At 33.8% G+C, this 13,478-nt stretch overlaps 3 protein-coding genes across 3 annotated transcripts; all 3 read left to right on the forward strand.

Annotated features, from left to right (window-relative positions):
• Nucleotides 1-951: 951 nt before the first annotated feature.
• On the forward strand, nt 952-7,072 carry LOC126698161 (proteasome subunit beta type-3-A). Its single transcript, XM_050395177.1, has 7 exons — nt 952-1,114; nt 1,268-1,449; nt 1,536-1,643; nt 3,154-3,243; nt 4,845-4,929; nt 5,300-5,394; nt 6,846-7,072. The coding sequence occupies exons 1-7, from the start codon at nt 1,109-1,111 to the stop codon at nt 6,892-6,894; spliced, it is 615 nt and encodes a 204-aa protein (XP_050251134.1). The 5' UTR covers nt 952-1,108; the 3' UTR covers nt 6,895-7,072.
• Nucleotides 7,073-7,214: 142 nt separating this feature from the next.
• On the forward strand, nt 7,215-10,827 carry LOC126698160 (uncharacterized). Its single transcript, XM_050395176.1, has 3 exons — nt 7,215-9,329; nt 9,530-9,630; nt 10,168-10,827. Exons 1-3 carry the CDS (start codon nt 9,232-9,234, stop codon nt 10,692-10,694), a joined length of 726 nt encoding a protein of 241 aa, XP_050251133.1. The 5' UTR covers nt 7,215-9,231; the 3' UTR covers nt 10,695-10,827.
• Nucleotides 10,828-12,078: 1,251 nt separating this feature from the next.
• LOC126698162 (E3 ubiquitin ligase BIG BROTHER-related) lies at nt 12,079-12,988 on the forward strand. Its single transcript, XM_050395178.1, has one exon. The coding sequence runs from the start codon at nt 12,242-12,244 to the stop codon at nt 12,863-12,865; it is 624 nt and encodes a 207-aa protein (XP_050251135.1). The 5' UTR covers nt 12,079-12,241; the 3' UTR covers nt 12,866-12,988.
• Nucleotides 12,989-13,478: the final 490 nt, after the last annotated feature.

The raw sequence follows: 13,478 nt of genomic DNA on the forward strand, positions 1-13,478 counted from the left end.
TCAGTTTTTATCCTTTTTATTTTTTTAATTTTTGGGTTCTTGAAAATTTATGAATAAAGAAAAGTAGTGTACTACCATTCTTCTACTACTAAAATTTTGTGCCACAACTCAATGTAGCCGACTTTTAAGTGATAAAACTTTCACATAAAATTCATCATTTTTTTTTTCCTCCACCATTCACAACAGGCAGACGCCTAAGAAAATTGGTCAGCAAACGGCAAAAATGGCCCATTACCATCAATTTTGGAAATAATTTGCCCAGAAACACTGTTTCTGAACTATATAGCAATGTACCACTTTTTCGGGTACTCGAGCTTGGTGAGCTCGAGTACCATGTTTTTTTAATCCACTTTCGCCCCATATTCAAGGAGCCCTATAGTGGCGTTTTTAATCCCTATAGTGACGTTTCGGGCCCTATAGCGGCGTTTTCCTGCAAAATTTTTTTTATAAGTCCCCATAACAGGTTCAAGGGGCCCTATAGTGGCGTTTTTAATCCCTATAGTGACGTTTTTGGACCCTATAGCGGCGTTTTCCTGTAAATTTTTTTTATAAGTCCCCATAACAGGTTCAAGGGGCCTTATAGTGGCGTTTTTGGGCCCAAAAACGTCACTATAGGGTTTAAAAACGCCATTATAGGGCTCCTTGAATATGGGGCGATAGTGGATTAAAAAAACATGATACTCGAGCTCACCAAGCTCGAGTACCCGAAAAAGTGGTACATTACTATATAGTTCAGAAACAGTGTTTCTGGACAAATTATTTCCAAAATTGATAGTAATGGGCCATTTTTGCCTCAGTAAACATTATCTTGTGCACTATTGCTCTTACAATTGGTTTGGACTAAAGAGCTCGTTCTAGCCCAACATAGAAAAGCCCAACCCATTGTAACCGTATTTAAAATTTGTCAATTTCTGGCCCATTCCCAAACTTCCCAATGAAAAATTAAAAAGTTAGCTCAGAGAGAGAATTAAAAAAAAGTGACCCCTTCTTCAAGCTACAGCCCAAAAAGCAGATAAAGAAATCCCAAAGCCACTCTTCTTCTTTCCCAAGCTCTCTTTCATAACTCTTCTCTCTCTCTCTCACATTTTAGAATCGTGAAACCCTAATTATGTCTGTAAGTTTCTTTGTCTCTCTCTCTCTCTCTCTCTCTCTCTATGTTAATTTGTATTTTGTATTCAATCAGAAACCCTAAATCACTCTGTAAGCCCAAATTGTAGATATATCACTGAGACTAACTTCACTTTGTGTTTTCTCTGTGATGCCTCAGATTTTCGAGTACAATGGATCGGCTCTCATTGCCATGGTGGGGAAGAACTGCTTCGCCATAGCCAGCGATCGAAGACTCGGAGTTCAGCTACAAACAATCGCCACCGATTTCCAAAGGATCTATAAAGTTCACGATCGACTTTTCCTCGGTCTCTCTGGCCTCGCCACCGACGCTCAGACTCTGTACGATTCCATCGCCGCCGCAGCTTCAATTTTTTATTTATTTTTTCAAAAATTAATTTCTCATTGTAATTTGTTTTCATGTGAAGGTATCAGAGGCTTGTGTTTCGGCACAAGCTTTATCAGCTTCGTGAAGAGAGAGATATGAAGCCTGAAACTTTTGCTAGCCTCGTCTCCGCTATTCTTTATGAGAAAAGGTGTGCTATTAAATTTTGTTTAGTGTATAAAGCTGAATCTAGGGTTTGTAATTATACTCTTATGTAATTTTTTTTTTTTGGGGTGTGTTGAACATTACAATTTGATTAGATTTGAAAATGACTTAACCTATTTGAATAATAAGATTTGTCAATGGTTCAATTGGAAATTTGAGTTCAACAACAAATTGCTTTGTTTTGGTGTGCCAAAAACTTTCACCTTTAGAAGAAGAAAAAAAAATGGTGCTGGGTTTGTGTGTAGAGATCTAATGCATTGGACTGTAATGAAATCAGTAGCATTACGATATGTGGCAATGTGTCAGTTCAACTGCATTGTAGAATTATGGATACAGCTGTGAAATTTTATTGTGTCGAAGTAGATTCAAAGAATTGCGTCAAAGCAGTGTCATCGAGAGTCTCCATGCCCCTATAGAAGTCTCTATACCATGTGGCCTGTAGCCCACATCAGAACAAGTACATAGATGGAACAAGTACATAGATGAAACAAGTATGTTGTTAATTCCAAAGGTTCTTAGCTGCTACTGTTTCCCAGTCCACACTCAATCATGGTAGCCAGTTTGTCTGTACTAAGTCAGACCCAAACACTCAAACAATGGTTTGTTTAAGCTGACATGATCTTATGTGTTCGTCAAACAATTGGTAATACTTGGTATAGAGACTATTATAAAGACAATCTTCATATTTTCCTCACTGTCACTTGCATGATTGCTGTTAAAATGATTAGCACCTTTAGCAGTGTCATCTTTGCTACACATGTTTCAACCCTATTAAGAAATATTACAGTACCTTCTTTTTTTATGCTTGTTCGACAAACACTTGTTTAAAGATAAATGAACTATATCTATAATCATCCTCTTTCTGGTCCTCTTCATTCCCTTGCTAATAAAAAAGGAAATTCCTCGTGCTGTTATATGGCATACAAATTGCCAGTCCTTTTTTTTTTCCCCTTTTAACAGTTTAAATTTGAAAAGACTTATAAATCTGTGTGTTTGCTATAATTTGTTTTATCTCTTTAATGGTTATGAAAATGCCTTACATTATTTAAACATTTTAGTCTTGTAGAATAAGAATGAAGAAGAGGTAGAGCTTCCATTAACAATGGTTTAAACAATCAGTGTACAGATTATGTGAAAGTTCTATCTTTGAAGAAACTTAAGGCCTACCTATTTTAGAGAACCAACTCACCAAGTTCCTTTGTGTGGTTTCTACTTATTAAAAAAAAAAAAAGTTCCTTTTGTGGTTTCTTAGATTAATTTTCTTTTCTCATTATTTTGTGTTATAATAAAAATAAATACATAATACACAAATGAAGCAAACTCCTTTACTTCATTATTTTTGTATTTTGTATGAAATTTGTTAGTTAAGTTTCATTTTAATCTATTTGGATGCTAATGGTTGTCAAACATGACACGTTCAACAGAAAGTTTAGCCTTTGTGTGGTTCAAAAACGTATGAACTACATATGGATGATATTTCTTTATGCGTTTTTCAGGTTTGGTCCATACTTCTGTCAGCCTGTAATTGCTGGATTGGGAGATGAAGACAAGCCATTCATTTGCACTATGGATTCAATTGGAGCCAAGTAATTTGAATTTCTTTTTCTTAACTTTTTCATTATTTAGATTGACAATATTCTAAGAATTCAAGATTCTGTTGCCATTAGTTAATTCTTTGTTGTGATGTAGCTAGAAATGATCATCATGAGACTAACATTTAACAATTTTGTCAAACTTATTCTCTTCCACCATTATACACAGAATATTTAAAGCTAGTTCCTTTACCATTTAATTCAATTCTTCGATAACTTATGATTAATATCCATGACCTTGACATTATTGAGCATAGACGTATACTTCAAAATGCAACAAAATACGTTGCTTGTACAGAGTCAGCAAACATGTTGACAATTATATGTTCCTTCTCTCCCTTTTTATTTTAATTCTAAAGTTATTCGGAATCAATCATTTTTCCTTGCTATATTGTTAATATTATAAAGCCTATGAGAGCAAGGTGGAGGATGAGTTTGGAGGTTCAAGACCCTTGCCTGTAATTTACCCCAATCAAAAAGTTATCGAAGCATATAGCTTGCATTTGTTGGAATGTTGCTATGGATATTGAGACTGAAGTTCATTATATCAAAACTTATCATTTGGCATTCACAATTTTTATTCTTAGAATCACGTGAGCTATGTGAATTTTTGATGTTGGCATCTTCTCCCTTAATTTCTGCTTATTTTCCTTCTGCTTTATGCAATGCAAGAGTTTAATTATATGGGAACAAAATTATATGGGAACAAAATAATATAGTTTCTTTTATTATTAAACTAGTTCTGACTGCTAACTATAATGTATAAATTAGTTCACTAATAGCCCTATCTATTATCTATGCATTTTTAATACTCCTTGAATATCAATTATCTGTTTTGATTCATCGTATTATATATGCACATTAGTGAACAATGATTGCTTTCTCTTTTTCCTTATTAGTCTCAAAGTTCTTTTCCTTACTAATGTGTCAAAGCTTCATTATAGCCTGTTGGTTTTGGACAGTGTAGTCAAAGGTGAGCCAGGCGCTCGCCTAGGCGCCCGGGCGAGGCGAGGCGCCACTAAGGCGCCTTTAGAGCCTAGGCGAGCAACGCGACCGCTTTAAGCCATGAAAAAGGCGCTAAGGCGAGAGCCTCAAGTTTTTTTTTTTTTTTAATTAAATTTTTTTTATAGAAGTTTGTTGTGAAACCTATTTTAGATTATTAATTTCAAAAGGCATGTTATAAAACCTATTGTTAGTTAAATTAATTTACAAATTTTTTTTGTAAAACTTATTGTTATTAGAAGCTTGTTGTAAAACGTAGTGTTAGAATTAACTAATATAGCCTAAACCATGCTAATCCTATTTTGAAATAATTTTATAGACCTAATTTCTTCATGCTTCACGTTGAAAACACTTCATTATAATATTATAATACACTAGGTACATATGATTTAAGTTCTATATGTGTAATAAATATATTAAGAATTTGGCGCCTCGCTTTACTCGGGGTAGCGCCTTTTTGTTGCCTCACGCCTCAGGCGATACAAGGCCTTGTCGCCTTAAGGTCACCTTTCACCTTTGACTACCTTGGTTTTGGATTAATATAAGCTGTTTGAGTATAATACTGAATAATGTATTTTATTGTATATGTGCAGGGAGCTAGCAAAGGACTTTGTTGTTGCTGGCACTGCATCAGAGTCTCTCTATGGTGCTTGTGAATCAATGTTCAGGCCTGACATGGTTTGTCACGATATTGAACTCAACTTAATTATTTGTGACACTTGCTACTTTTTAGAAATTTTATTTATAGTGTGGGATAATGTTTTATATGTTCGACACAATAAAAGAAATAACTGGAATACTTCACCATGTAAGAGCTCCCTATATGAGCATAATTTAGTAGATCATAGATATGCATAATTAATATACAGAGATGCATTTGTTGGGTTCACTTTATTGCCAAAATTACCACATGCTCAGTTAGAATTTATTGGGCTAGTACTTGCTGCTCTGAATTTGATTGCTGCTTTAAGTCATCTTCTCTCTTATTTTATTTTTTTTTTCAAACTAATTTGAGCTACTTTAACAACCTTTGTTTTAATCTACCCAGGAACCTGAGGACTTGTTTGAGACCATCTCCCAAGCTTTGCTATCATCAGTTGATCGAGACTGTTTGAGTGGATGGGGAGGACATGTCTATGTTGTGTAAGCCCTTCTTAAATTTAATACACACACACACACACACTCAGAACTGTTATACCACTAATAATCAAGTGAAAGCCATAATGATGATTAGGTTAGTCTTGATAGTGCATGTGATTTTATCTTTACTGGAGCCTTCTGATTATTAATTAGTATAGGATTGTTGGGTATGCAAGTATTTTGCACATTTGGTTGCTGAGAATGAGCATGATGGAAAGGGTTTCTTCTTTATCCAATTCTCTCTTAAAATTTCACATTATTTTGCTCTTTTTCTTAAAAAATGTTTTCTGGGTCATGAAGTTGCTACAATCTGTAAGCGCAGCCCTTAAGATCGCCTTCCCTCAGTTACAATGGAAGCGTTTCGAGTCATAGCTGCGCAAAATCAAAATCAAAATCAAAATCAAAATCACCTCTTTCGGTTTTGGGGGTTTCTCTTTAGGGTTTACCTTTTGAGTCCCTTTGTCCCACCTGGCTTGTTTTTTTCATGAGGCATGTCTTTGCCATTGGAACTGTAATTTTCTCATTTTTTGGAACTTCTAACAGTTTCAATTAATGGGTCCTATTTTCAGCTCCATCGGTACATTTTTAGTTTGTCTCATTCTAAGGTGGGGGAACATTTTTAATTTTTAATTGTTAGCTAGACTTACCAAAAAAAGAATGAGCATGGTGGAAGAGAGAAGAAAATGTTCAAGAATACAGCTCTTCAGCATTTGAATTTATTGATCTTTTCCTTCTTTTTCCCCTTTCTTTCTAAGTTTCCATGAAAAGAAAACTTAAAGTATAGGATAGCAGTCCAACTTCAACATGCTGTACAATTAAACCTTTTGGTTATTGCTACTGTTATTTTTTAATTTAAATAATAATAATATTTATTCCTTCCCAGACCCAGTTATAATTTTTTTTCTGGGTAACTTCTGTTTTTTGGCCAACTGATTTTTATTTTTATTTTTGAGTAAAAACTGATTTGTTCATTTACTTTGGTGTCTTTAAAATGGTCCTGCTCTTCCTCTCTGCAATGATATTCTACTTTTATGATTCTTACTACTCCCTCTGTTTTATATTCTTTGTACTTTGTTCCATTTTGGAGTGTCCCAAAATATGGTTTTGTTTTCCAAAGTCAATGGAAATAATATTATTAATATTCCAGACTTCTTCTTTATCCTATTTAAAAAGTCTATACTTATTTTTCATCAGTTGTATTTGAATTTAAATTAAGGAGGGTAATTTTGAAAAGAAAACTTAATTTTTTTTTATTTAAAAAGACAATGCAACAATTGATATTCCCTTAAAAAGATTTGTATTTCCCAGGGAGTATTTTTCTTGTGAGGAACCTTGGGGAATACACAATAATAATAATAATAATAATAATAATAAGATCCAGGGGGTTATTATTCTGTCATCTATCGAAGAGGTGCTTGATTTGACATTGACAATGTTTGTTCACCTTGTGGCAGAACACCAACTGAAGTAAAGGAGAGGATCTTGAAGGGAAGGATGGATTGACCTAGGGCTGCAATGTGTTTTTTTTCCCCTTTGTTTCATGTTTATGTAGCTTTGCAGTTAATTATGTCCTCCAAACTTCCCTTAATAACAGATTATTTCACTTATTAAAAAGAAGCGTGAAATTTGATGTACTTAAATATTTTTAATTGATGAGTCATGATGCAATCTTGGGAATTCAGATGTGCTTTCGATTCACAAAAGTAGTAAGATGTTGAATGGTTTCTCTCTCTCTCTCTCTCTCTCTGCCCCAAAAACGCATATATGCTTTATTTGGATGGGGGTACCCGGCTTCTGTTTTACGAATTTTAATTAGCTGCTAGTTTTGTATTGTCTTCTCTTCTGCTTCTGCTCCCCACAAATGGTATTAATTTATTTTGCTACCCTTTTCCTTCATCCACCATATCTAATGCCAAATGCACGTCTTCTGTCTCTGTCAATTTCTTCTTTTGCGTTTTTATTTTTGCCTTTCAAGTTCTGAAAGTTTAACACATCTCATCTTAAATTTTTCTGGCAAAATGGGAAAAGAAATAAATCTTCTTTTTCACACGTGCCTTTGCATTTGAAGCTTTGTCGATGTAAGCTGATCCTGGCTTTAACATGCTCGCAAGTAGGACTCGCTCTTCCCACTGAATGGTCCAAGGCTAAATAGATGGAAATTTTGGAGTTTGCAATATTTATCTCTCTTTGCTTATGTGTTTTAACTTTTAACTAAGCTCCAAATACTAGTCAATAAATGAAAATTTTTCAATTTTCATTCAGCAAAAAAAAAAAAAAATGAAAAGAATTTTCAGAAAATTATTTTTCCGCTCGTGTGTGGGTCTCTTTAGAACTCCCATTCTTATTTACAAAAAAATTGGTTAGAAAAAAACACATACTTGCATTTGAATTTAATTGATTTTAAAATACAAAATTTTAATATTGTTTGTACTTTATTCAATAATACAATTATGTATTTATTTATTTAATAAATACATATGTTTGAATTTAATTAGAAAACTTGATGTACTGCAGCTAAGGAAGTGTACTTACTATTTTCTTTTCCATGTAAAACCTTTCTCTTTTTTTTCTTTTTCTTTTTTTCCTCTTTGGACTACATATCTTACTATTGTCTTGTTTAGGGAGAAATTAGATGGCCTCAAGTCCAAATAAGTTAATATGGCCTTAAAATCGAATATTTATTACTATTGTGCAAATTTTTCCCACTTTAAGAAGGTGATGGGATAGGAATGGGCTTTGGTCGTTTTGACCCATTTTGAATGTAAATATACATATTTTATTTAGTATATATTTAAATTATTTATACATATAATTTAATGGTTTATATATAAAATTACCATCACATTCTCTAAAGGCATTTGTCTTTTTTATTATAATTTTTCTTTAAAGTACTATCACAATTACTTTTTATTTTATTTTATATGTTTCATCTTTATCTCATCAATGTTAAAGCCATCTCATTATTTCGAATCTGACCTACCCTCTCCTATTTTGAAGAGGGGTCAAGACAGGAATGGGGCACCCTTTATCCAATCTCTCCCTACGACACCCCATTGCCATAACTGTTTCACAAACCATAAAATTAGGCCAATCAAGAAAGTATTTTAGTTTGATAACTTTTTAATGTAAAAAACTGGTTCAAATTTCAAAGTGAGACTATATATTCTCAAATAAAAACTATATTTTCTCATATATGTGTGTGTGGGGGGTTATTTTCACGTACATTTTAAGAATATAAATTAATTAATTAAAAAGTGCATTTGACACTGAGACCCCAAGGATGGCGTGAGATTTTGAACGGCAGTTATATACTGTGAATGTCTAAACGGCATTATTTTCAAACTGTTTCGTGAATTTTTTCTCTCCGCTCTCCTACCTTCGTCTTTATCTGTTTATCATCATCACCATCATCTTCATATCGCTTTTCAGTCCAAATTGGCAGGGAATTTTGCCTTATGAGATGTTTGGTTCAGACTTCCGACTTCACATTTTACTCTACAACACCAGACATTTCAATTCTCTCATTTCACACCTCAAAGAGTAATCAGTTTTTGTAATAAACAAAAACCCACATTTTCATTTTTAAGGTACTAAAGAGATACTCATCCAAATTTGTTAATTTTATTTAATAAGAACGATTTAATTTGCATACTAACTACGTTTTGACATAGTAGCATTGTATTTATTCAGTTTAGTATATGCTTTATCCTTTTTAAAATTAAGCATAGACAAGGAATTCTTATCATTATTATTATTCTGATTATTTTATGCTGTGGCAGTGAAAGATAAGGCTGTATTTTTCTCTGTACATCTCTAGCAACAAATCTGTTACATGACTTGATGGGGAACATAATCAGTTCATTTTTTTCTGGGTTTGGCAAAGTCTTTAGCGACCTTTTTGGCTCCCCACTAGATTTTCTTGAAGGAAAATCTTGCAGGTAAACACATTTGTCAGTTTCATTATTTCATATATAATGTCATGCCCAATTTGAGTCTTAGCACAAGATTCTTTATCCAATTCTTGATTTAATATCTAGTTATGGAGGGTACATTACATAGGCTTGTTATGAAATGTTTTGAGTATTTTATTTCTCACATAAGCCACTGTTATTGAATCATGGGGTTTGGATTTTTTCAGTTCAGTGTGCCAATCAACATGGGATTTTATCTGTTTCATCGAAAATTTCTGCGTTGCCAATCTGCTGAAGATGGCCATGGTATTGGTTCTGGTCTACATTGGTGAGTTTGTTTGCTGAGAAGGTTACTCTAGAATCACTGGTTAAACTGTGTATAATAAATATACTGTAATCTGTATCAGTCAACCAGTTCTGCTGCTTTACTAAGGTTTTGGCTCCTGTCATGTGTGGCACAAGACACATGACAAAAGCCATGAACACTTGAACAGGATCTCTTTATTTCACTTAAAATAGAGAAAGTCCCATTTCACAGTTAAGATTTTATGTAGTATATCTAATAAGTAATAATGTATAGACTATAGAGCACCACATCATTTAAAATTATAAATGATGTAGTATTGAATATACTTTTAGATTTATAATATTTAATCTAAACTATGAAATGAATCCGTTTCTCAAATGATGATGATCATTTTCCGCTCAATTACTAAATCATTTTCCTCTCTAGTAGTAGTCTTAGGTTCAATTCTAATTATAAAGAAGAATTAATTAAATAACTTGATGAATGACATAAAGGGATAGGCTTAGTTTTTGAGATATATCTGAAATTGGATTTTTTGTTGTCCATTGATGATTGCAGTTCTCTTATTCTTCTATCTGTTACAAAAACTGGGCATTTGTGAGTGCATCTGTCAAAGCCTTCTCAGAATAGTATGGGCATGTGTTGCTTCCTGGTTCCATGCATGGGAGTATTGTTGCGTTTTCTTGTGTGTTAAGCTTCGTAAGCTCAAAAGGGTACGAAGAAAACACAGAAGAGACATTGAAGAAGAGTTCGATGCAGGTGATGATGAGTATGATACTAGTGAAGAAGAATATGACGATGAAAGCTTTTCAAATCATGTTCCTAGACACATGGGAAAGAGTAGATCAGTATCTCACAAATGGAAGGATTATAGAGGTGCTCACTTGAGGAAGTCTTTGCGGCCAAGAAATCATCATATACGAGTAGATATTAGTAGGGATTCAATTCATAGTGGCAGAAGAAATCATATTAAGCATAGAAATCATGGTAGCACAGTTCATGACATTAGGGTAACTCGGACATCAAAGTTTGCACATAAAGGGAGAAACTATAGGGGAGGGATGGTTAAACAACGGCGAAGGTAGAAAATATTGAATGGAGGAAATTTGGAAATCAATTCAATAGAAGTGATACTTGTATCAAAAGATAACATGAAAGTAATTCTACTCTACATTTTCCTGGTGAACCCCTTTTAAGTCTATTCTTTGGTTGTAGCTCCCTTTTCTAAAGTTAATTGGTTAGTCCCCACAATGCACTTTTTTTTTTTCTTGACTAAAGCAACACGCGATTAGGCAAAAAGATGTTCCTGAGAATATGAAAAGATCAGTACGTAACAAAAGCAAAATAGAATTTCGTGAATTTGTCAACATATTTTGTATGTCGAAAAGCAAAAAGGAAAAGAAGGATATCCTATTGAATTATTATTAGAAGAATCTGAATAGTGATTCTTATAAAAAATATGCGGGAAAATCTTAAATGGCTGAGTTCTTTGCATTCAATTCAATGACCTTTTTTAACTCTGTTGATTTCACTCAAATTTGAGAATTTAATCTCTATTGCATGAAATGAGTCACAATAATTTAAACTTGTAAACAACAGTTCCCGGGCTGAAGTGAAAAGGACTATAGCCCTCCTGTTTTCTATTGAAACTTCACTTCATGATTTACCATTAATTTTTATCTTCTAGTAATTGTTGAGTCACAGAACTCCGGTTATCTATTGTTACTTCGGCTTTAAGCATTAGGCCTGAGAATTATTTGTAACACACAAAGAGATTTGTACATCTTGCTAATGCATAATATGTTGGTCTGTGTTCCAATGATTTTCTTCTTTGACTCCCACATTGGTTACAAGTATCTCTTTTTGTTTTCGATGCTTCTATTCTAGTAGGCCTCCGTTGGGATCTTCAGGTATAAGGCCTAATTAGTAATTGGATCTATAAGGACCAAAATTTTACACTAGTCCATCTTATTTAATTTTGTCTCTTCCAGCAATTAAATGGGCTGTGTTCCTTTGGGCCTAAATAGCCATTTCATTACGGTTGCTTTGGACTTGGGCTTTGGTCTTACTGAGTAAGCTTCCAAAACACATTATCAGGGATTTACAAAAAAAACACGTTTCTCTTCTTTTCCCTGAACCTTGAGTTCCATACGTTTTGTGCTTCGGGTATTAGTATTTGAATAATTCTTGTTATAGAACCGTGTAGTATAGCACAAAAAAGTACTATCGGCAATATGTTATGCCTGCCTCGATACATGGTTGGGCAGGTGGATTGCCCATATATGAGGCAAGAAGTGGCTACATATTTTGGTTAAGAACTTGAAAATTGGAATAAGGTAGGCAGTAACTTGTCGGAGATGTTCTTCTATTGCTTAACATGATTGTTTAATTGCCGTCTTCATAAAGAAAGCTCGAACCCCATTTCGGCTAGGAATTAAAATGTTACTACGATTTAGGAATCTGGAATATTGATATCCAAAAGAGATGTCTTTCCCCATTACTTGTCATGGAAGCTATTATCTCTCCAAAGAAACCTCTAATATTAAGCCACCTTTTTCTCTTCATATAACCCAATCAATGGTTCATTTTTTTTTGGTACTCTACTGAAAGAAATTGATCGATTAAGCCTTCAATGGATAACCAGGAAGGGACTCAGGAGAGTAAACAATCCTCTCAGAGAACCCCGTTCACCCAACTCGATCAAGTTGCCTCTGATTTGGCTCTAGCAATTACTTTGCAAGAACAAGAGAGGGCCTTCACAATGCTCGAAACCATTGAAAGTGAAAGCGAAGAAGAATTAGAAGATGAAGAAAGTGATTATGATGATTCTAATGATGGTGATCAAGAATTCATTGACAGGTACGAATTGGAAGCCGAACTTGATCAGGTTCCGGAAGGAGAAGGCACCAGCAGCGATGATGATATGTATGATTTAGAAGAATTCACTCCGGATGCAATGTCTTATGAGGAGTTGATTGCACTAGGAGAGTTCATAGGAGAAGAGAAGAAAGGACTAGCAATAAGCGAAATTCCTACATGCTTACACCCATGTAAATGTCAGTCTGTTGATAGCAAAACCAACATTGATCGATGTGTTATTTGTCAAGTTGAGTATGAAGAAGGTGAAGCCTTGTTTGCTCTTCCTTGTGAACATCCTTATCATTCAGAGTGTATAAGCAACTGGCTTCAAATTAGAAAGACATGTCCAATATGTGGCACCGAAGTTGTACCACCTAAGATAGCTAGGACTGCCTAGTTCTGTATATATTATGATTGTGCAGTGTAAATTACTTATTATGCTTGATTTGTCTATAATATTTGAATGGAAAAACGATGCAGAAATAAAAAGAATCATAGAAAGGTTCAGTATTGCTTACAATGAGTTTGACCTAAACAATAAGACACAATCACAATCTAAATGTCCATTCAGATCTAAAGAATATAAGAAAGTAAATGAAATCTTGAAATCCTAGGCCGTATTAGGATTGCTTTTCATCTGCTAAAATAGAAATAGAAAGAAGAAAAGAAAATGATGCATGGAGAGAGAGAGAGAGAGAGTAAAAAAATAGAAGGAAAAAAAGAAAAAAGAAAAAGAAATAGGTGTTGCTACGGAAAATTGTAAATTTTTTTGCATATTACATCCCAACTATAGGATGATTTTGTTTGTTTTTATGTATTTAAAAATACATTTTGCATTTTAATGGGCTTTGCACTCTCAGATGAGAACGCTCTTAGATATGCATATGTCTTGTGTGTTCTCCTATATTAGTTAGTAATATTGTATGCACCAAACAAAAATGAAACCATAATAACCCAAATTTTATAAGTTTACTATTTCAATTAGGTAATTAGAGTGTTAGATTAGACAA

Source organism: Quercus robur, chromosome 9 (assembly GCF_932294415.1).
Source record: "Quercus robur chromosome 9, dhQueRobu3.1, whole genome shotgun sequence".
Taxonomy (NCBI): domain Eukaryota; kingdom Viridiplantae; phylum Streptophyta; class Magnoliopsida; order Fagales; family Fagaceae; genus Quercus; species Quercus robur.